At 49.7% G+C, this 23,733-nt stretch overlaps 5 protein-coding genes across 5 annotated transcripts; 1 reads left to right on the top strand and 4 right to left on the bottom strand.

Annotated features, from left to right (window-relative positions):
- Nucleotides 1-4,452: 4,452 nt before the first annotated feature.
- UCRPA7_7172 (putative sugar transporter protein) lies at nucleotides 4,453-6,403 on the top strand (the record flags this gene model as incomplete). The annotated part of the gene is made up of 7 exons (XM_007919706.1): nucleotides 4,453-4,565; nucleotides 4,623-4,858; nucleotides 4,918-5,407; nucleotides 5,470-5,584; nucleotides 5,636-5,926; nucleotides 5,989-6,135; nucleotides 6,197-6,403. 7 exons carry the CDS (start codon nucleotides 4,453-4,455, stop codon nucleotides 6,401-6,403), a joined length of 1,599 nt encoding a protein of 532 aa, XP_007917897.1.
- Nucleotides 6,404-9,207: 2,804 nt separating this feature from the next.
- On the bottom strand, nucleotides 9,208-10,226 carry UCRPA7_7173 (hypothetical protein; the record flags this gene model as incomplete). Its single annotated transcript, XM_007919707.1, has 6 exons — nucleotides 9,208-9,251; nucleotides 9,304-9,476; nucleotides 9,527-9,745; nucleotides 9,795-9,985; nucleotides 10,037-10,129; nucleotides 10,212-10,226. The coding sequence occupies 6 exons, from the start codon at nucleotides 10,224-10,226 to the stop codon at nucleotides 9,208-9,210; spliced, it is 735 nt and encodes a 244-aa protein (XP_007917898.1).
- A 3,841-nt stretch (nucleotides 10,227-14,067) lies between these two features.
- On the bottom strand, nucleotides 14,068-16,161 carry UCRPA7_7174 (putative flavin-binding monooxygenase-like family protein; the record flags this gene model as incomplete). The annotated part of the gene is made up of 4 exons (XM_007919708.1): nucleotides 14,068-15,227; nucleotides 15,293-15,367; nucleotides 15,433-16,038; nucleotides 16,128-16,161. 4 exons carry the CDS (start codon nucleotides 16,159-16,161, stop codon nucleotides 14,068-14,070), a joined length of 1,875 nt encoding a protein of 624 aa, XP_007917899.1.
- Nucleotides 16,162-19,821: 3,660 nt separating this feature from the next.
- UCRPA7_7175 (hypothetical protein) lies at nucleotides 19,822-20,595 on the bottom strand (the record flags this gene model as incomplete). The annotated part of the gene is made up of 1 exon (XM_007919709.1): nucleotides 19,822-20,595. One exon carries the CDS (start codon nucleotides 20,593-20,595, stop codon nucleotides 19,822-19,824), a length of 774 nt encoding a protein of 257 aa, XP_007917900.1.
- Nucleotides 20,596-21,718: 1,123 nt separating this feature from the next.
- Nucleotides 21,719-23,686, bottom strand: UCRPA7_7176 (putative alkaline serine protease protein; the record flags this gene model as incomplete). Its single annotated transcript, XM_007919710.1, has 5 exons — nucleotides 21,719-21,754; nucleotides 21,929-22,734; nucleotides 22,784-23,007; nucleotides 23,064-23,184; nucleotides 23,236-23,686. 5 exons carry the CDS (start codon nucleotides 23,684-23,686, stop codon nucleotides 21,719-21,721), a joined length of 1,638 nt encoding a protein of 545 aa, XP_007917901.1.
- Between the last annotated feature and the right edge of the window lie 47 nt (nucleotides 23,687-23,733).

Genomic DNA, 23,733 nt, shown 5'->3' on the forward strand with positions numbered 1-23,733 from the left:
CGAAGATTTACTACTCCCATATTAGCCTCGGGGTTTGCTTTATTGTGTACACCTACACATACTTACCCACACCAAATTTTCAGCGAATTCGACGAACTATAGCTGTCGATAATGCAATCGCATTCTGCATTCTGACCGTCTGGCGATGCATGCCCCCACGACTCTTGCCAGAGGAATATGGCTACGTTGATGTGCTACATGGAGGCAAAATTGGTGGAAGTGCGTGGACACACAACAGGTTCCAATTGACAATCGCAGCTATGCCAAGTCTGCATTTTGGTACAGCGCTGTTTCTCGCGGTTTCCATTGTTCACTTCTCCCCGCATCGGTTCTTGAGAGTCGTGGCACCTCTGTGGCCAATTGCGATGCTTCTGACTATTGTTGCTACTGCGAATCACTTCCTTATGGATGCGGCTATTGGCGCGGTAGTGCCTTTTCTCGGATGGAAGTTAAATCGCATTGTGCTTGTTCTCAAGCCAATCCAGGACCGAGTTGTTAAGGTGCTAGGGTTGAGACTTGATGATCCTGCTGGTTGCCCGATCGTCGAACGTTACCGCGATTGAGATAAGAATTATGAGTCTTGTTGCACTTAGGCGAACGACGTTGGTGTCTTTATTCGATTCACCGTGTTATAGATACGGACAGGTACTTATTTTACTTGAGATCCGGTTGGGCATATCCAAACAGCGAAGAAAACACTATATCAGGTGTTCTCTATCACTTTCGACTCGTATTATCACAAGAACTATTGGGTATGAATGACTTTTTAGATGATAGACATCGCTATTAATACACTCCTCATGATATGAGACGATTGAGGTCTTCTAGGAATCAAATCATATGAACGGGTGAAACAGTTCAGGCCCTACCTAGAATGATATCAGCAGCCTATGGGGAGTAAGGTTAGCTCTGTATCAATCGACATCAAAACGACAATCCACTTTACCTTTTCTGCGACGGCGTAGACAGTCGCCATTGTATGGCTTGCTGGTAGTAGCGGTATTACACTTGCATCAACAACCCGTAAATTGCTGACACCATGCACCCGCAACTGTCCATCAACGACACCTCCCTCCTCTCTCTTCCCCATCTTGCAGCTACCAGCTGGGTGAAAAACAGTAGTTGATTTCTGCTTGATAAATTCTTCAAGAGCCGCATCAGTCGTGACTGCAGCCCCAGGAGCAATCTCGATAGGTTGAAGGGTGGATATTGCCTTGGTGCCTGCGAGATAGCGGGCATATTTGATCCCATCTAGCATAAACAATACATCAAGGGGATTGTGTAGCATGCGTGGATCTGCGATCGGAGAATCGAAAATACTCGCAGACGCAGCTTGAACGCTTCCTCGTGAAAATGGATGTTGAAGGGCCAACAAGAAGATCCCGGTATCATCCCACATGATTTCGAGAAGGGCTGAATCGAGCGATAGCAAGTGGTCGGTCAGAATTTTGTGCTGGACTTCGTACCCCGCTAGTACGTGAGGTGGAATTCCATCTGCAAGATATTGAGAGGGTTTCTGCGCTGCCGCCTGAGAATGTAATGCTACTGCTTCCTTGGAAAATGTCTTTAAGGGTAGAAAGGCTAAGAAGTCTAATTTAGGGGTAGCGTAAGGCCCTGTTTGCTTGGATTCATATAGAGTCTTCGCCTCGGCTTGGAATGCAGGATCGCTTATCAGGTTTGCAGATGTTAGGGGCGCGGAGACTACTTATTTGTCAGGACTTTTGCCACTCGATCTCGCGGAAACACGCATACTTCTATTCACGATCGGGAGAAGAACGTGATCCTGGAAGTTTTGACCTACGGCTGGCAAATCCACGACCAATGGCACATCGATCTTGTCCAGAAGCACCGGATCGCCGATTCCAGAAACCTGCAAGATCTGCGGTGTGAAAATGGCGCCTGCAGCCAGAATGACTTCTTTGTCAACAAAGATAGTTGACCTTTCGGAGGAAGCAGAAGCAGCGAACTGGAATGCAAATGATTAGAGCCGTGCAAGTGTATTTCCAAAAGCCTCGACTTGCCTCGACTCCCGAAACCGAAACTACACTGTCTTTGATTTTTGTTAATAATCGAGTGACCTGCGAGCCCGTGATAAGATGTAGGTTGGCTCGTGTTTTAACCGTTTCGTAATATGCTTCCCTAGCCGAAGACCTTGTTGCAGTCAATGGCTCCTGATTGTGAGGGGCGAAATAACCCCCATACGTATCGCCGTTCCCGGCATCGACCGGAATATAGATGCCTGCCTCCTTGATTGCATCTACAAAGTTGTCTATGACGGTCAGAACGTCGACCTTGCAGGACTACTTCTCACGTACGCATTGTTGGCCAGATGAAGGGAGAATAGCTTGAATGTACGGATCCGCTTGTACCGTGTACATCTGGGTCGTTCGTGATATCATATTCTGCTGCAATATCTGGGTTCGGGGGCGAGAATACTTCATTCTAGCCATCAAAATCATTATTTAGCGTCTAACGGAACCCTTGCGAGGTCAGCAAGCGTACCTTTCTGAAATATGTGAGAAACGACTCCCAATTCCAGCCTTCATTCCCAAGAGATTCCCATTGGTTATAATCTGACTTTGATCCTCGGTTGAAGACCATGCGGTTGAGTTTTGTAGAGCCTCCAACAACTTTGCCTTGGGGAATGGGGACCTCTCTACCAAGAACCTCATTCGGGGCGTATGAGGTTTTCCAGTCATACTTTGTACCTACAGCGCGGCCGGCAAGGCCTGGCACAGTGACAAAATCTTCATTGGCATCGCTATACGTGACATAAGACTCAATAGATACCAGATGCCAAATGTTGTCAAGAACTCACAAGTCACCAGCCTCAATTACTAGAACCGTGGTGTCTGATTATCTGGTCAGCTGAAGCGAAGTTGCGATTCGGTCTGGCAGTAGCTTCTCTTACTACCGTCTTCAGAGAGTCGATTCGCCACCGTCAATCCGCTAGCTCCTCCACCGACTATCACATAGTCGTAGCTTGATTTTGGCGCTGCAGGCATCTTTGTGTCGTCGCGTTCTGGGTATCTCGATGGTAGAGATGACCGGCAAGGGAAGGCTGATTTTCGGGGGTTGGCGATTTTTAAATGACGTGGATTTGAGTTCATCTTTGTCTGCTACAGGGCTGCCATGTCTGGAAAAAATTGATTAGTATACATTATGCTTGCTCGTCTACTAAGCGCTTGCGAAATTGTAGTTTTCGGAATAACTTCGACTACCCTTGAGTCTCTCATCTCTAAGTTACTTTTCACCCCACTTCAGATTGATGCGCAGTCTGCTAATAGGCTGCAGGATATCTAGAGATCTCACGTAACGCCGTTAGACTTTGATGCATGTAACATCTATCATGCCATGCTGCATGAATAGAGCGCACTATGTCGCTTAAAAATCCGAGCCGAGTCCGACGATGTGCTACTATCCATCACAACCTCATCAACAATTGATCTATATACTTTGTGTGCTAAAAGCTCAAAGTGATGTTGCTTCTCATAATCTCATCTATCACATATCACTATCATATTCAAGAACCTTTCTGTCTCCTTGCCTAGTTTCTAGCCTCCTTGCTTTTATCCTCAACAGTTATTAGGCGTTGTCTAGTTGTGAACAACTATAGTCTAAGTAGAAAGCCTTGGCAGCTTGATTTAATGCTGCACTGGACATACTGGATAGACATCTGGGGGTAAAGTACTGCTTTAGCTGATGTAACCCGACTATATATCACTTTGACATGTTGTCGTTGCTTAGTAGTGGCTCTTTTGTATACAACCTGGAACTACACGCTGTGTATGACAGTACTGTGTAGTAGGAACATCATTCCTAGTCAGTGCCGTTCTCTTTGCACGTTGGAAGTGAGCGTGCGTTCTATTCGTCAATGCTTTCATACCTAGCGATTCCTAGTCCATTGCAGAAGCGCGACAATTAGATTGATATCGACCAGTCATGAGAGTCTATGAGGGGTTGCTTTGAGATCAAGCGGAGAACAGACTCCTAGTGTGCTACAGCATCACTAACGTTACCTATTACTTGATAGTGCTTCTTGGTGGATATGTGCACTTCCCTCTGCCCTGAACCATGGCCCCCTAGAGCTCTGCTCAGTGACAGCGGAACAAGCTGCGACGCCGAATCGTGGGTATTCATTCTCCCCACAAGGGGTTCAATTCTTGACAAAAGTACAGGTCTACAAAAGGTCTTATCCCCCCAAATTCTTGTCGGTCCAATGATGGCCGCCGTATTATGAGTTTGTGGGGAGCATGGAGGGAGATGTCGGGGTAGCGTCCCATGGCCCACTTGGTTCAACAAGCGAAGGATCGTCAAACACGCGTTGATGCCGGGACCGGCGAGAAAAAAACAAGTCAACCCCAGACTCGTGCGGAGGTATATAGACCAAAATACGATCCACTCAATCCCACAGATTTGACACAGAATATTATCGTACAAACGTCAATCGCAATGGCTGGTGGAAAGGGTACCGTGTTCGTCAGCAAGGCTGCTTTCAAGTCGTCAACACCTAGGCTGGTGTTCTTCTGCCTGGTGTATGCCATGGGAAGTATCTTCTTTGGCTAGTGAGTTTCTAACCGGTCCTGTGTTTGAAGGCTCCATTGTTGACATGTTAACTCTAGTGATGGAGCATCTTTTGGCGGCGTTCAGGCCTTTACGCCTTTTGTGCGCCAATTCGGTCACTACAACGAAGCCAAGGCAAAATACGCTATCAGCAGCGTAACGATCTCTCTGATGAACAGCCTGCCACTTCTCGGAAAGTTCACTGGTACCGTTATTGTTGGCCAGTTGACAGAGAGATTTGGACACAAGTGGACCATGTTCGTAACTTGCTTGGTCCAGATTGTTGGCGCTATCAGTAAGCTGCATGAACAGCACGATAACTTTGCGGCAATGATTGCTAAACGTTCTCTCCAGTTCAGGTCACAAGCCATGCAGTCCCCCAGTTCGTGGTTGGCCGCTTTCTAGTCTACACGGCTGTCGGTCTAGTTGAGAACGTTGTGCCCACCTATCAGTCTGAGATTGCCCCGGCCCCGTTGAGAGGCTTCTTCGTGGGCTCAATCCAACTTTGCCTAACCTTTGGATCTCTTATTGCGGGTATCGTCAACAACTCTATGTCGAAGAGGAGCGATGCCTCAGGATGGCAAATTGCTACCGGTATCCAAGCAGTCCCTGCAGCGATCATTCTGTCACTGTTGTTCTTCACACCAGACTCGCCTCGTTGGCTCATGTACAAGGACCGAACTGAGGACGCTCTGAAGTCACTACGTCGAGTACGTAGGCAAGAGGACGTCGACAACGGTGTTTGTGAATTGGAACTTGCCGCGATGCTCGAGGATGAGCGGGCTACAAAGCACAAGGGCTCTTGGTTTGATCTCTTTAAGGGAACCAACCTACGTCGAACAACGTAAGTTATTTCACGCATTTGCCATAAACTGGACTTTCGTTGACATCTTTTGCTCTCCGAAGTATTGCATGCAGCATTATGGCGCTGCAACAATTGACTGGTGTCACCTTCTCCTCCTCATACGGTCCGACCTTTTACAAGTCAGTCGGACTGAGCAAGATGGCTTTTGCTTATGCTGTGAGTATGAGTCAATCTGGTGCGCATAGGACTGGCTGACAGAAGACATAGGCAATCAGCAACGGTGTCTCAGTGGTCACAGCTCTGATCGCTATGATAGTCCTTGACATGTTTGGACGGAGAGATGTGACGTTCCACGGTTGCTGGTCACAAGCTCTGTTCCTTGGACTCATTGGAGGTTTGGGCTCCAAGTCCAACCCGTCTTCAAGCGAGACCGAAGGCATGGTTGCTTCATTCATCATCTACGCAGCGATCCTACACGCGTCCCTAGGTCCATCCGCATACATTACGGCAGCAGAAGTTGGAACTGGTTCTCTCCGAGAGAAGACAATGGCTGTTTCGGTAAGTTATTGGTCATCAAACCCCCAACCCAATCCTCGAGCGTATGACTAATGTGCATGCAGACCGCAGTCAACGTCATTGTCGGTTTCGTGGTTGTTTTCACTACTCCTTACCTCATGGACATCCTAGGTCCAAAGCTCGGATATGTCTGGATGGGTTTCGCTATCCTGGGATCCGTCTGGACTTGGTTCTTCATGCCAGAACTCAAGGTAAATCAAGCCGAATGCTACCTTTTCAATGTCCAATGCATGTAAACTAACCAATGTCTAGGGTCGTAATCTCGAGGAAATTGACCAGCTATTCGAGGCTAAGCTGCCAGCCTGGCGTTTCAGCGATTTCGAGACAACTGGATTGGGACACGATATCGCAGCCATGGAGCAGGGCAAGATGGATACAAAGCTGGCAGGAGAACTTGCGGAGGTGGAATTGGAGCAAGTCGAGAGGAGAAACGACAGGTCCCAGACTGCCCTAGAGTAGCCTGTAGATTGGTACTTGTGCCCCGGCCGACTCCGGAGCTCATACGTGCCAAGAGCCCCCGAGAAGGCTTGCTAGACCGCTGGAACACCGCGGGCTAACCCCGACACCTAATTAAGTACCTGGAGAATGCGACTAGAGTTCCGCTATCACAGTGCGCACTGGAATGACAAACTGGACTCACGTCATCTCATATCACCATAGTTGTTAGTATGTGCTATAAGAACAGAATACAAGTTATATCTGAATTCCTAATCTTCTGAAATAAGACGCGAACTCCGCCATTCTATCCCTTGAATCTCACCGGGTGAGGATTTTACCGGTAATAGGGCGGGATTACAGCTAAATTAGCAGAGCCCACTTAGGCAACTTTTAGTGCATTTCACGCCACTGAACCACAGTAGACTTTCAGTGCTTATTAGCGCCTTCTGGTGCAATTTGTAGGCCAGCAGAGTTTGATGTTGGCAACAAAGACTACGTTATGGGAAAGGCGCAGACGAGACCGACGGAGCTCATTTGAACGAAGTTTCAACGGGAGCATCCTCGGCGAATGGTCAATGACAGGTAGAGAATTTGACGAATGTAAACATGTTTGACATTGTCGTTTATGGATCAACCTCCGGCGCGGTAACAACGTCTATCCAGGCCGCTCGTCTGGGTCGATCTGTTGCGCTCATAACGCCTCACAAGCATATTGGTTGGTTCAGAGCTTCACTAACCCCGTTCGGACATGACTGCTAACCGATGGTCATAGGTGGCATACAAATCAATGGCCTGGGTGCGACAGACATTGACAATCAGGTCGAGTTCCAGAACAGTACTACTCTCGGAGGACTGAATCTAGAGTTTCATCAACGTATAAGCAAGTACTACGGGCGCTTAGAACGACTGAACGAAGTTGTAGCTAGCAAATCTAAGGATCCTGACCTGTGGCGGTTCGAGTCGAGGGTTGCCGAGAAAATTATTCAAGATTGGCTGAAAGAGGAGTCTCTCATCACAATCATCAATGTAAGCTTCTTTAGGTCGAGAGGTTCAAGGGAACACCTGCTCACAATACTGTTTCAGTCACCGCTATCAGAGGCCAGTGGTGTCGAGAAGGATGGTACTCAGGTGAAAGCGATCAACCTAGTCGACGGGCAGTCAATTACTGGTCGAGTGCGTCCACTTAATGATTTACATTTGCGGATCCAAAGAGCTAACTTTACTAGATCTTCGTTGACGCTTCATACGAAGGCGACCTTCTGGCATCGGCTGGAATCACCACAACGGTCGGGCGGGAATCCAGTGCGATATACAACGAGTCCCTTGCAGGAGTACGCGATGTAACACCATACCGCCAGATTGATGTCCCTGTTGATCCTTATGTTATACCGGGAGATCCAGCTAGCGGTCTGCTATATGGCATCTCTCCGGAACCTTTTGGCTCACCCGGCGATGGCGATCTTCATCTCCAGTCCTACAGCTATCGACTCCCATTGACCGACGACCCAGAGAATAGGATACCCTTCAATAAGCCCGATGATTACGATCCCTCTATGTATGAACTGCACAGAAGATTCCTGCGAGCAGGTGGAGAGCATTACACTCCACGGAAAAGGCTACCTGGTGGCAAGACTGATCTTATCGGATCGGAATCTGCCCTTAGCACAGATCTCCTAGGCATGAACGATGATTGGCCAATGGGAAATCAGCAGAAAAGAGATGAGATCATAAGGGAAACAAAGCGGTTTACTATGGGCTTAATGTGGTTCTTTGCCAATGACGAGGCCGTCCCAGTAAGAAATTTGCATCTAGTGGCGTTGCACGGCCAGAGGTTGACTGACTGGACTTGCAGGAGAAATACCGCACAGAATGGGCCAAATTCGGTTACTGTCGCGATGAGTTCCCAGACAATGGACACTTTCCGCACCAGCTCTACGTCCGCGATGGACGTCGCATGCTTTCCGACTACATCATCACAGAACATACAGCAACACGTGAAAGCGACGGCGGCCTACCACAGGTCCACGACCCCATCGCTGTTGCATATTGGCCGACCGACACGCATAGCGTACGACGTATCTTGCGTGACGGCAAGGTGCATAACGAAGGCTTCATCTTCAAAGACGGGCATCACTGGCGGCCTTTCGGCGTAGCTTACCGAGCGCTTGTACCCAAGCGTGTAGAGGCTGAAAATTTGTTGACTGTCACATGCCCGAGCTCCTCGCATGTTGGATATGGTAGGCGACTTTATGAATACTTTCAGCAGACTACTCAATGGTCCGCCCGAATCTCTCTCTTGCTAATGTATCGGTCCAGGAGCGGTAAGACTGGAGCATCAGTTCCATGCTATTGGGCAAGCTTGCGCAAATGCGTGTGATATCGCGATTCGGGATCAGCTTTCGGTGCAGGATGTTCCCTACGACGAACTGAGAGACAGATTGGTAAGCCAAGGTGTGGTAATCGATGCGGATACGGTGGGTGTGCCTCGTTTCGCGGATGAATGAGATAGACTTGCAACATGGTGGTTGATTGCTCCAAACGGCATATATCCATCACATCCTCTAGACAACAAGCTCAGAAGGCAGGTATTTTCTCGCAATTATACTATTACAGTGCGGGAACTCCTTCAGGATGAATCACAGTGTCGATAGCGAGAAGAAATGGACGCGAAAAAAACTCTTTTCAAGATTGTTGATCATTGATATTGTTAAATGTGCTCTGAATTTCAAGAAACAAAAGATTGGTATATATCTGCATTACTCCACAGGCTTGAAGTTACGCCAGTGCGTAAATGCCCGTAATTATCAGGACAACTATTCAAGAATTTACTGAAAGGTCACTGGGTTGCCATTAGGAAGCTCGGTGAGCCCTATTACGAGTGGTCAGCCAAGTGTTTAGAGAGGAAAGCCCGAACTACTCACATCCTTCAGTGTCCTGCTTGACAGTCTGCTTCTTCGTACATGCTTCAGCGGCTGTGGCAGACTGCGACTTGAGCTGCGTGCAGCTGTTAAGATTGCACCTAGCATCCAGGGCGCGTTGCAGAGCATCGCCCTTCCAACCGAAAAGGTAGTCACCATGCTGTCCATATCCGGTGCTAGCACATTGTTAGAGCTTGTAGGATCTTCGATGGAGAGGGTTACCTACGCATCACCAGTACTGTAGACAAAGGGCTGAGACCCATCAGCGGGCCAGATGCTCTTATCATTGAACTCCCGGGTATCCCACATGACTTCGTACATGACCTGTGGAAGACGGACCGGGTGCGTGGATGGGCATGGGCCGGTAGATTCAAAAGAACCGCTTGACGGGTATGCCACGTGGGCCTTATGATCAGGACTATCGAGATTCTTGCCATCCCAGCACCTAGATGCGATCAATATAGGATTCACTGTACCGAGATGTGCTGACTTACGTTGGGAAGGTGATAGTTGCGCGAATTCCACCTCCGCATGTGCTCTTAGGGAAGGCTGCAGTGTCTTGTCCCGTGCAGGGAGCACCACCGAATGGGTTCTGTTGGATATTGCTGAAGCATCGATGGCAGATCTGCTTCTGCATTTTCTCGCCTGATCGCAGCATCGGATCACCAGCAATCATACGGAAGCCCTGATGAGGGTTAGCATTCTGCTTAAATCGGAAGAAGGGCTGCCTGCTTACCGGTTTGAATGCAGTAACCTTGGTCTTGCCATCATATGGTGGAATGTAGTAAACAGTGACACCACCATTTCCTTCCAGGCCCAGATTGACCATCTGAGGCACACGTTTAAAAGTGCCGTTACGTGCTCGGAAAAACAGGCTTGCAGTCCAATAATTCGAGAAGTCTTCAGCAAACGTGCAACTGGTACATGATGACTTTGCCGAAGGGTCATATTCAACAGGAGTCATGGTGGCATTAAATGAATTGCCTCCAACGATCTGATGCATATGAGCACTGCGGAGCTCACCGGGCTGAACAAGGGGGTCCAAGCTTTCAAAGACAAGCTGAGAACAAGAGAAGCGCATCATGTTCTGTGCCAGACCGAATTGGGCGAGGGACAGGGCAGCCCCCACGACGGATTCTCGGAGCATCTTCATGATGATACCTAGTGAACAGTGCCAAGACCTCAAAATCTGGGGAAGCGGATATACAGCAGCAACAACGGGGTGAGAGATGTACACGCATGAACAGGGAGCGGACCGCAGTTATTATACATGTTTTGTTCTTCAAACTGCCGTGATAAATGCTCAACTAAGAGTAACGCCCACCGGCTCGATAACGCCGACTCAGCGGTAAGGGGCGAGACATGTGGTTCGCGAGGCCAAGTGCCGTTGATTAAACATTTGACAGTTAATGTATTCTGCAACCAATCAAGCTGATTGGATGTTGCCGAGTTTACCTTAATGCAGACGTCGGAGTTTTATTACCCAATGGTCACGACCACATATACGTTCCCCGCAGAGCCTTTAGCCTCAAAGTCCGAATAACATCTCCTGCCAATCGCAGACAGATATTTTGATCAACTTCGCCGCTGGCGTTGCTAATCAGGGTTGCTCTTGGCGGGTATTTGAGTTATCCTTGGCAGTTTTGTAACCTGGGATACGCCATTGCCGAGACGTCTATCTGCTTCTTGAACAGTCCAGGAGCGAGCCCATCATTGCCCCTGTCGGATACAACAAGCTCTTAGTATATGTCTGATCTAATGGATAGCCGCACAATTCCCGAGCATTCGCAATTTGTAGTAAACACTGTCCTTTAATGACATCCAGGCGTGGAGCAAAGCCACGAGGATGTCCACTTCTGCCGTTGGTCCGCTCCATGAATGTGGAATGTCGGCAGAAGATAATTCGAGCGAAATGCTATCGAAACAAGATATCTTCGAGCGTTGTTGATCTGGCACGGATAGCTTCCATGATCTGACCTTCCATAAGACCGCATACATAGGCGTCACCAACAAGTTCAAAAGACTCTTGTTGGTTTCGAACAATTAACGGCACCCGACAACCAAGCAGAACGGCAACCTGATCGCCTTGACGAGTTCCCATGGGCGCCAACCCCATATAGCCCATTTCTGTCACGAAGAATACCCTTTTTGTTGTTATCGGACTATTAAAGCGTTGCCAGAAGTGATAATCGTCGTTCTTTTTATATTGTTCTCCCCAAAGAGTTTCATCGTGTCTTTTCGAATAACCACCAAACTCTTCTTCCATGATCAGCCTCGAATCCCGGCTCCAGAATAAAGCCTCATTTTCGATGGCAAGAACGGATGGCAATGTGACTTCATACTCTGGTCTTTCCTCGTATGTCCAGTCCAGGCGAAGATGATCTGTGAACCATGAAGTCATTTCATACTTTTTGAATGCTTGTCTCATGGCCCTTATAAACCCACTGAAGTATACGGTTTTGAAATGTTTGAAGTACGCTTCTGGATCTTCAAAAGTACTTCTAGTCAGTGTCCTGTAAAGCGCGACTCTCCAAGGTATCCCGCCAGATTTGACCCTGTCACCACGAACTGATGCTGCGAACAACGACCATTTCCACAACCGTCGCATGTCATTGATACCTGGCGGGGAGATCTCGACAATTTTGTCAAATAAGATGCCTCTCGTTCTCAAGAGCCACGGGGTAGGTGTACGCCAGTATGTAAGCACTGCCTTGTCAACTCGTGAGTATTCTTCCAAGTACGGATGTCTCCCTTCAAAATCAGGAACCCAAGAGGGCAAGAGACTCGAGCGGCTGGAGGAATGACCGGTACCCGCATATGAAATCATTGTCAGATTACTCAGGCCTCTATCTTCCAATGCATATAGCATGAGTTCTTTGTACAGTTGCGGTGGTGTCATCGAGTAGTCCTGACGGAGAGGAATTTCAGACAGTTCAAGAAACGCAACGAGAGCAAACACTTTATCTCGTGGATCGGTAGTCTCGAAGTCCGATGTTGCGAACATAGCTTCGATAAGCCTAGCTATATCTGTTGGGCGATCTGCGTAAGGGGTATTGTATGTCAGAGGTCTTGCTCGTTCTTGTACGGTCCTTTGGAAAAAGGCTAAGTTGCAAGATCTGATGAGGTCTTTCTCAGCTGCCGTTGTGAGTGAGGATGTCTCGAACTCAGTGCTGATGATATTATTCCATATTCGGACAGCCTGGAGTATATCGGCGCCTACAAGCTCTAGATTGCCACAAAGAATCAGAGCCGTGGTAGCATAAAACTCTTGGACTATCCACAACCTCCTCCAATATGGCCGATTTAGGAGGCCACGCACGGCACGCCAATATAGATCGTTGAAAGGATTTTTCATGACGTTAAGTGTGTCGGCTAAGCGCTCAGCACCGTAAGAGCCAACTCTGACTGCGTCTTCCGTCGTGACCCAGCTTTTGATGAAAGCAAATGCTTGACTAATGTCTTCATTTGATTCCCCTAACCAGGATACGACAGTACTCGCTCTGCTGTAGATATGGCCCATAAATGGTAATTGGCCGTTCTTCTCAACTATGTCATCCTGGTTGATACACAAGGCGTCAACCCAGATGAACCAGATATCGTTCCGCATTCGAAGAGTACGAAGCGCTGCGAATAAGTTGACGGTCACATCAAACAGGGTTCCGTTCAATATGATTTCGCGAGTGATAGCGGGACTGCCCCAGACGTAAGATAAAGCCACATACTTTGGCGCGAAATCAAGATTGAATCGGTATGCTGTGAGCTTGATGGGATCGTCGTCGCCATGAGGAGCGGGCTCGATCGTGAGTAATCGGATCTGAGGTGGATACCTTTCTAACCGCTGCCCATAGATATTAGCCTCCGCAACAGGCTCCATCGATCCGAGAGAGGGATTCAACGCGAGTTGGGCAGATTATAACATGACGCAAAGTTTCTATCATGTTGCTTTAATTGCTAGGCAGAAGAGTGTTCTCTCATTCATTGAACTGCGCCTAGCTGCGTGTTTTTTCAACTAGTGGTTTGTGCTTGCATAGCCACTTCGAAGCCACAGCCTAGCGAACGTGATTTGATGCGCCACCTTATCAACGCAAGATATATCTTGCATGTTGTGATAAACGTAAAAGAGAAGTTTCGCAAGATGAATTTTTCTTTGACTCTGTGCGCTATATGTTAAGTATATGAAGAAGATTATATTACAACGTCTGAATTAGTATTGTCAAAAAAACGATCTACGCTAAGACAAGAGGGTTTAATCTCTAGCTACGTAACAATGTCGCGTTGACTGAGCTGGGTACAAAGTTCATTAAGAATTTTACGATGATTCATGTTCTAAATCTCATATTCTAGTCTACTAGGTAGAGAGAGGGCAGACATTTGTAGGAAGAAATAAAAGGTTTATGTACTAGACAAGTTAGCAACTATTTTCGAATCCAGTGTTCTCTGGCACACTCTCTTTTGAAGAAAGAGATAGGCTCATATAGTATATTAAGTATGACTTCATACTAGCTACTTCAGAAAAGCTAGCCGACTCCTCGTTTGCCAAAGATTGTCTACGAAAGCCAGAACGCAAGTAAGTGTCAAAACAAATTGTTCTAGTTTCTCTCAAAAATCAGTATTTTCCCTTCAAAGACCTCTAAGATTTTAGATTTTAGTTACTATAATTATAGAACTCTTACTGCTATAGTTATAGGACTTCTACTACTACAGTTATTGGACTTCTACTACTATAGTTACAGGGCTTCTACCACTATAGTTATAAGGCTTCTACTACTATATAGCCTGCTTGGCCTGCAGGTTAGTCGCAAACTCCTCGTTGATGTTGGCGTAGTCCTCCGGGCCATACGGATCCGTTATCTCGTTGAACCAGCCATTCTTGCGGTGCACGGCGAGGCCCATGTCCGCCATCATCATGTCCAAGTACGGCACGGCCTCGAATATGAAATCGGGGAACCTGGCGCCAATGTCCCTGGGATAGCGCCACTTGCCGAAGCGGTTGTGCAGGACCGTCTGCCAGTGGACCTCGTCGAGCGTGAGGATGGCACTGCCCGCTTGGCCGGCGGTGTCGGCCTGCTTGTTCACGCCGACGGGCACAACGGCAGAGCTCGGGTCGCGGGCGAGGGTGCCGTCGAAGAAGGCGCTGATCCAGAGGCCCTGGACGTGCGCGCAGATGACGTTGCTGAAGTTGCCGACACCGCCGGCGAAGGCGAGGTCCTTTGTGCGGAGAAACTCAGCGGTGCCGGGGACCATGAAGTGGTAGAGCATCATCGGGGTGTAGGGGTTGGTGGGCGCCGAGATGGCGTCAGAGGCGGGTGTGCTGAAGGCCTTGGTCTCGGTCAAGGGCACGTAGTTCGGGTTGAACTTCATGGGTACCTTGAGACGGGGGAAGCGCTCTTGGATCTCGGCATCGGCCTTGTCGAGGAGGTCGGTGCGGGACGCGAGGCCCTCGTCAGGAGACCGACCCTCGTCGTTGGCGGTGGGGATGTAAGGCAGACCGATCTTGCGGTCGATACCCTCGGGCAGGAACTTCAACGTCGGGAGGCTCTTCCAGCCAGTCACGGCGAGGAAGGCGTCCGACTCGAGCACGGTGCCCTCGGCATCATCAAGGTGGATCTTGCCCTCGCTGAGGTGCGACAGGTCAGCCTCGTGGATACGCACGGTGCCGTTGCGGATCGGCTCGAAGAAGTCAGTGTCGTAGTTGAGGATGCTGAAGGAGGTTCCCGTGTGCATGGCCTCGGCGGTGGGCTTGAGCTTGGCGAGCTCGGGATCCTTGTCGAAGCCCATGAGGCCGATGACGTCGGCGGCGATGGCGCTCCAGAAGCCGTTGGTGATGGCGCGGCCGAGGGCGGTGCCGTGCCAAAAGGACTTGATGCCGTGGTAGCCGCTGTCCTGGTCCCAGATGCAGGGGCCGAACCAGTGAAGCAGGCGGGTGTCTGCGCGCGTGTCAACACAAAAGTCGACTTAATGAAGATGTGGCGCCTGGTTGATGAGTACTTACTAACGAGCTTCTCAAGCCACTTCTTCAGCGGCGTCACGAAAGGCGGCGACATCCATCCTGGGCCATGGCCGGTCGCTGAGTGGTCAGTCAATGCTGTCAGCCTGTCACTCACACGGCTAATAGAGATTTGCACCACTTACGTCGAATGATCCAGTCCACCTTGACGCCTTGCGTGCCGTAGGCGTAAACGGCATCCCAAGCAGACTTAGTGCCTCCGAAGACGGTAACCCGCTTCTCAGCGTTGATCGTGTCTTTATGCTCCCGGAAATCCTTGCTGTGGAAGATCGGCCTGCCGTACTCTTCCTGGCCTTTGATGTGTGGCATCCAAGGCTCGGACACCTGGCCCATCGCGACGACGAGCCTTTTGACGAGCAGCTTCGTCGCTGCGGCGTCGCCCTCTTTCTTCGTCTCGACGACCCAGCCGCCCTCGGCCTGGTGCTCTGCCGAGAGGACCTTGGTGTTGAGCCGGATGTGCTTGTCGATGCCGAACTCGCGCGCGTAGGCCTCCAGGTAGTCGTGGATCACAGGGCCGGGAACATGCTCCCGCGGCTTGACGCCGAAGCGCTCAGTTGTCATGGGGAAGTCCGGGTACTCGTAGGTGCCGTGGAGGTTGTTGGACTTGAGACCCGGGTAGATGCGCTCGGTAGACCACACACCGCCGACGGTGCTGTAGGCGTCGAGGACCGCGAGCGAGTGGTCCGGGTGCGAGACATGATACTGCTTCGCGGCAGCGAGGCCGTAGGTGCCTGCGAGCAAGACGAGGTCAGCATCAGGTTCCTGTACAGTACCTCGTGGGCACACAGCAAAGCCCAGCCATGGCTTTCGAAAGGCTTACCCGCTCCGATCACGACGAGGTCCAACTGCTCCATGGCAAAGAGCTTCGCAACAGAGACGCGAATGTTACCCCGAAACAAAAAGCCAAAATCCAAAGCCCGCTCATTGTTTTCCCTCAAGCAAGTCACACAAGCAAAGAGAAAGGCGGCTGACGTGAGCCTTGGTATAGGATCCCAAATCCCCAAAGCCCCTGGGATTGGTTGGTTGGTTGGTTGGTCTAAATGCCCACCCCGCACCGCCATGCCTGCCTCCTCGATCCATATTGTGCACAAGGAGACGAGAGACGAGCACCAGCTAGCGAAGTACCAGTGTTGCAAGTTTTTCCAGGATGAGATCACCCTATAAATGAGAGATGGTAGCCCCTTTGTGATCTCCCGACATGCCCAAAAGAGTCTTGGAATAGCGAGCACTCCAATCACAGGCGCTAGGCAGTAGAGCTGCCACACCTCCACGGCCTTGTATCTAAGGTTAAACCTAGTGGAGTGTTTGCAGATGGGGTCCATCCGCAAAGGCGCAAAGGGACGGACCGGACGGTCCACAGACAGATCCAGTACAGCACGAGGGACGGGTTAAAACCTGGTTTACCCGCCACCATGTCCTCTGCCCAACCCACCTTTGCCGGCATCCTGATAGACAAAGCGAACCTCTCATCAAAGAACCGAAAGAACCGTCCGCGGGTTCAAGACTCGCCTGCGTCGAGCGTGTCTTGTGGCCCCTCGATCGAGTGACAAACAAATCAAGGCTTCCCAACACATCTCTCTGTGTTAGGGAGGTAGCCCTCCTTAATCCGCACCTCGTCGTGACAAAGTGAGGCACACAGTCCCGACCAGTCTACACGCCCAGAGTTCACCGACTGCCCATATTATAGCAGCAGCAGATCCGGACCCCTCAGCAAGATGCTAGGAGCGTTCTAACTTTGAACAGAGCCTTGCGGAAGCTCTCACGAAACCCTACAAAAATAGAACATCAGACTCTCCTAGGTTCGATGCAATTGGCACGGTACACCTACAAATCATTACTATGAGGTAATCGAACTGGCCGCGACAAGGTGTGCGACCCATACGGAGGTTCCTATCCAGTGTCCTCGCTCACCACGTTTTTGGCATCTGCCCAATTGGGTCAAGCCTTTACAGTATGACCTTGCAATTCATACATAATTATCACAGTGACAGCTCACTGATGCTACAGTACTTATCTCGCTAAGGAGCTCACTAAACTTTAAAGTTCCTGACCTCAGTGCTTAGACCTCTATAGCATCAGTGGCTCTGTTCTCAGCCTTGATAATTCACTGCACTGTGTTGGACTGTATATTGCCTGATTTGTCCTGGTGAAGTGAGCGAGGATGTCTACAACCTCGATTAATTTTGACCACAATGTTGTCATCAAGCACAAGACTGACTATGAAGCGTGCACGACACCATAGCCTCCAGTCGGTCGAGGCTTACCATTGTAGAAGGATTGACTGACTTAAAGAAAGTTCACGATGATTCATGTTCTAAATCTCATGGTCTCGTCTGCTGGGTAGAGAGAGGGCAGATTTGTAGGGGAAAAAAGGGTTCATTTACTAGACGAGTTAGCGACTGAAAAACACTAGCGATTTTATCACACATTTGCTCTTCACTCATCATGATGCGTCGCACTAACTGGAACGGCAAGTCCATCCGCTTCACGAATTAACAGTATTGCCCCAGATCGCATGCTCATCAACTTGACTAACTGGTACTGCAATACTTGAGACGCGTATAAACCCATGTGGTATGTTGCGAGTAACTTGCAATGTTCCGTTTCATTTATTGGCTCTTCGGCAGTGAGTCATTGCCGTGTTCGACTAAAGAGTTCACCACACCACAAAACCACGCAGAACAGTCTTGGCGTGCTTGGACTGACCTATAGCAATTGGCTAAATTGGGCAGCCAGCTTACACCCAGGACCCCTTGGGATGTAATTATGTGACGACCCCATTCTAGTGGTGTATACTCTGAACTTCTCATCAGGGGATTCATGTCGTTATAAGACCTCGACAATATTCTCTGTTAAAACGAACAAACTAACACGCCCTTGCCTCACATGGGCGATTCATACGCCAACGTCGAGGTATGTAAATTTTCAAATCAGTGCTCAATTTTCCATGATGAAACCTGTATCACTCGCCGATATCCGTACCCATAGGCAAGCTTAAGGCCTATCGGAAATGGAATAATTTGATGTTCTCTGAAGCTACACTTTTCCTGTGACATACTTGCTCCACTTGAAGTCTAAGTTACGAGATTGCTAACATTTCGCTATCTATCAGAAGACGTTGATATCCATTAGTTGTAGCCAGTCACTTCAATTCTACCAATGTAGATGTTATATGAGACAGGCTATGCTCTTGCTCGATTATTACTTCCTCGACAATGTTAATGATCATACTTCTTTCTGTCTGTCTGTCTGTCTGTCCAAATTTGATTTATACATTGTGAAGGTCATCGCCTACCTAAGTCTAAACTCATTTCAAGATCCGAGTTCAATATACCTTGATACCAACAGGGAGATACTGTTTGAAGATGTTCGGCCTCACAAAAGGCTGCGACCAAGTTTTATCGTTTGCAATTTGTGGGTATTCCATGACGAGATCCCACCTGTAGCAACATATCAGCACGACTTTCCACTAAATGGGAACAATAAAAATGGTCTAAAACCTTGACAATTCTTACCTCCGCAACAATGTGACTCAGGATCTGCCGGATATCGCGTTTTGCGTCTATAAGGTCAGAAAGCGACGCCATGTAGGGGCGTAGTGATATTCAAGGGCCTTTGCGGCTGTGGGAACCATGGATGGAGGCTCCTGCAGAAGGATTGTCCGGCTTGCCATCTGGGTCACGGAAATGGCTGCCGTAGGTAAGCCAGCCGCGAAGTGTCGAATTGAAAGAGCAAAGGCGCGTGAAACAGTGCATGATGGAAACTCAAGAGAGGCGGGGCCTGGTGCGGAGGAAGCGGAGACGGATATCTCCTCCATTATACCTCCAGAAGTGGTCCCTGACGAATCTCTTGCACCTCACCCATCCCATTGCTGCTCGTCTCGCGAGGAGGGAGAAGGTTGCTTGGTCGGTGGCTGATTCGCAGTGTTGGATCACTTGAGTGAGGCATAGGAAATGTGGTCTGTGGTCTGAAATTGGCATGATATGTTTTTCCCATTAAGCCAAAATAGAGCAAAGATCTAAGGCCTACCCTTGAATTCAATTGAGTCTCTAAAAAAATCATCTAATTTCATATGGAGTAGAAATGTGCGGCCTCCTGCCTACGAACCACTTTGGAGCCCGCCAGTAGCGGTCGGCAGAGTGGGCACTTCTGCTACCGTAAGAATAGATATATACTGCATGGCGGGGCTAGCGAGTGCTCAATTTAATCAGGTTCAATGTTGAGGGGGCCTATGACGGTGTGTGTAAAGAGAGACTGCTTTAGAGAATGAGTAACACACACTGCCTGAAACCAATACCTTGTGTAGGGTCATGAACTGAATACGTAAGTCCAGGACACATCATCGCTCGGCGCTCTACCAAGTAGCCGAGCCATGGCTCTCAAGGATGTGCCAACGGGAGAACTGGAAACCATCAACCCGATCACATTGACGCCATGGGACGAGCGAGTGCGGATGGTCAGCGACGAAGCAGCAACGACATGCGTAGCGGAAAATAGGCTATCGACCACGTCTCCTACTCCTCCGCCCGGCGTTTCTGTAGCGCCATGTCTCTCGTCCTCGTCAAGAGACAATTCGCCTTCCCTGCCACCCAAAATACATAATCCTCCATTTTAACAGCCTCGCCCTGCGGCGGACCGGCCCTGTGCACCTTCGCGAACAATGTTGGGTCGTGGGCAACACTGCCCGCGGCCGCGCGGCCGGGGTCAAGGATCCCGAGTTCCGTCTCAACCGCGACACGGTAGTTCTCGATGAGGCCGTGCTGCATCGCCTGGTCATCAATATCACGGGAGTGCAGGAACGGCGTGTACAAGAAGAACTGCCGTGCCACCGCATGCTCAAAACTCCATCCGTTCTTGAGCCAGCGCTCCAGACGCCACGGGCGCAGGTCGGCGGGGATCGAGAGGCACTGCTTACAAAGGCGCAGGGCGAGTGGTTGGAAGTACCGCTTGGCCTGCACCCTCTCCGTGCCTTCGAAGAGGTGCGAAGATGCTTGGTCGAAGAGCAAGATGAGGCCGGAACAAAGGAGGGGGAAGTCTACGGATTCGGGCGATGGCAGGAATTGTAAAAGGTCGGCGGGGAAGTTGTCAATACCAATTGTGAGCATGGGTCTGATGGCGGACTCGAGGCAGACTGCTTTCCAGTCATCGTCGTGATCGTACTCGCCGGTATGGAGATGGTAGCCGACGTGGCTGAAGTCGAGAGTTGAGCCTTTTGGCCAAGGGAACTGAAGTTCGTGAACTTTGGTGAGGAGGGTGGGGGTGAGGATTTGGTGGAGGTCGGGCTTCATCGTTGTGGACAGTGTAAACGTGATTGACGTTTGCTAGATGGTTTCTATGAGGTAGTTCGAGGAGTTATATGGTCATCCACTTAACAGTCTTGACAGGCCTTTGTTCTGTTGTCTTGAAGTACAATGATGCTTTTAGTGATCTCAATAGCTACGAGTTTTGATAAGGAGGAGACAAAAATACAAAAATACAGAAGCAGAGATTGAAGAAGACCTGCGGCCACTTTCATTGTTTAGAAGACGGTTTGATACAAATATGCTATATCTCTAGTCTAGTGCCAGAATAAAGACACGTTACACTATTTTACAAGTCCCAATAGGCTCACGGTAAACCTATTGGGACTCACTGGCCTTTGTCGTGATCATGTAATCACTGACTCCTGGGATCTACTTTCTCCTAGGATCTGGCTCCAGCTTCTCGTGGCAGCTATGCAGCATTCAACAATGCTACGGCGGTTTCCGTATCTTCCATCGAGAGGGGCGCATTCTGTAAGAACGACGGGCTGGCAACCCGCCGCCCCGTTCTTACAGCTTTGCCCCTCTGTCTGCTCGAGTCTAGTTACCTCACTATGGCAAATTCTATAGCGGTTCTATGTCGATGAGCTTGTTAGGCATTTCCTGGCTTCCTTTACTTCTATTTGGCAATTCCCACTCGTCTGCTTTGTATTTGACTACTGTGGATGGTACTGCCTGGAACTGGCCCGGGTTTCCCGTTCTAATCATCTATCTTGGCTGCTTGCGCTCCTATTGGCGAGCTGCGGAGAATATGCGGTTGATGGCCACACACGGACGCTTGTCTGCCTATATTTGATGCCGTTCTTCGACTCAGTCTCTGCCTTCAAGGAGGATATGTCGCACCGTCTACGGCCCGTGTCCGCATTGGTATTCCCGCTCGTCGTCTGAGAGTATGTGTTCTACCAGTTGTTTAAGATCCAGGCTGTCATCGAAAAGATATCATGAGAGACATGCACTAGAAAAGAATTCAGAAAAGAATTCTATCGTTACTCCTATGATATAGTGTCGCTCATGAAATAAGGCTCTGTTTATGACAATAACCAGTGACTACATCAATTACAAAGCCATCAAAATATCCAGCAACACCGGGAAATTGGGTGATCTTCGCAAGTTAGCCCATGCTTCTTAGAACAATGAGGTCGAAATACTAAACTCACCCAAGTCCAGTTACAGGATCCCATCCCGGGGCAGTCGGAAATCCTGTGGAATTGCAACCGGGGTTGCTTCCGACTGTAATGTCATTGAAGGCCTCAGGGTGTTGATACTGTATCAAATGTCAGCGCCATGCTGCCCCAGACTCGAGATCATACAACCAACTTACAATAACAGGATGTATGAACCCAACAGTACTCTTGCCAGCCGCAATGCGGGCTTCGTTGACAAGAGTCAAGACGGCGCCCCAGACCGGCGCTGACAGGGAGGTTCCTCCGATCAGATACCATGATCCTTGGACATACACAAGTTGCCTATCACCCACTGCGCCAACGTCAGGATACGCACGGCCACCGTGGTGGTACACACCGCCTTTGACCGTCGAGAAGTCTCCGTCATGGACGTAATGGTGGTAGCCCGAGAAGGGCAGCTTCACCTGATCAAAGTACGCATCCACCGCATCGCGCTGGTAGCTCGGGATACCATACACGTTGCTGAAGCCGCCACCACTGGCGAAGCGGAAAGTGGCAACCTCATTAAGCTTCTCGTAAGGCGTCGGTGGCGTCGAGTTGTTGTAACGATCCCACTCCGTGCTGCCGACGGAAAGGATGTAGGGGCAGTTGCTAGGGAAATCAGGCGCGAAAATCAGTCCATCCGGGCCGGGTGGACATGTGTCTGGCTCGCCAACGCCGTCGTCGCCCGACGAAAGCACGGCCGTCACGCCTTGGAGGGCGAGTTTCATCCACTCGTTGCATTGGCGCTTCATGTAGTAATCGGGGAGGCCATACTCGGCACCACCGTACGAGATTGATATCACGTTGGTGGGCTTGAAAACACCGCACTGGAGCTGCCCCTTGTAGCCTCCCGCGTGAGGATCGGGGTAGACAGGATCAGCACACTCTGGCGCTGTGCAGTCGCCTGTTTCACCGAAGGCGCTATATGTACAATAGCTGCCGTCTATGGCATCAAGAAGAGCTATGATATGTTAGTCGGTATCAAAATAGTGTAATAACTAAAGACATACTGTTCAGGAAGCCTCCAAAATCACCTGTGGACTCGTAATACTCGTCGTCCTCCTGGAACAAAACAGTTCCCTGAGGGTAGATGAGGGGCCACGCCGAATCAAAATCCAGTGCTGCCTCCATTCCTACGGGTGGTTTGGGAAACTCTGGCGGGAATGGCTCCTCGATTGCGCCAATAGCCCCGTCAACAAGTCGCTCCTCGGGATAGGTGCCATTTGGAATCCATCTAGAAATTACTCAGTTTCCATGAACGGTGGACAAGGGGGTGAGAACTTCTCTTACGGGTACAAAGTGCTGAAATAGACATCTAGCTCGACCTTGCTATAATGCTGGTCTAGGTGCTCGAAGATGCCGAGTTTGTTGCCCGGAGCTGCTGTTGTGCCGTTCGGAAGATTATATTGAGCTGGCAGTCTTTAGTTTATATATCATACTCTATCTAGCGGGTAAGCCATACCTCTCGTGCACTCGGCAGTAACATACGTGTCGCAAGTAGTAGAATTAGGGTTGGGAAAAGCCGGCAACTTGGTAATGTGCGGCGTAGGGTGCAGCAGGTAATCAGAGCCCGAGCGTTTCTCGAACTCCGTCTTCCACGTCCTCTTACCAAGGTCTCGCGAGCGCAGTCGAGTTCCAGGCGTCACGTAGTCAATGTGCTCCTGGATGTAGCCGGGGATATGATACTCCTCGGCAGAGATGTCGCTGCTTCCAGAGGAGTGCTCCCACACGTAGAACTCGGCGAAGAGCAGATTCTCGGCCTCGGTGACCGTGGCGTCGAATTGGATCCATTGCTTGTTAGCAGATTGGCCAATGCGATCGGCTGCTATTCCGGAGTCTTTCAACCAATCGACAACGGCGTCCTTGCTCGACTGATGTGGCGCAAAGAAGTCGATAACCTCCTCTGCGGTCATGTGCTTCCCGTAGTTTGCTGACCCAGGGGTTGATCTTGACGTATTAT

Source organism: Phaeoacremonium minimum (genome assembly GCF_000392275.1).
Source record: "Phaeoacremonium minimum UCRPA7 unplaced genomic scaffold PA7_03_scaffold_500, whole genome shotgun sequence".
Lineage (NCBI taxonomy): Eukaryota > Fungi > Ascomycota > Sordariomycetes > Togniniales > Togniniaceae > Phaeoacremonium > Phaeoacremonium minimum.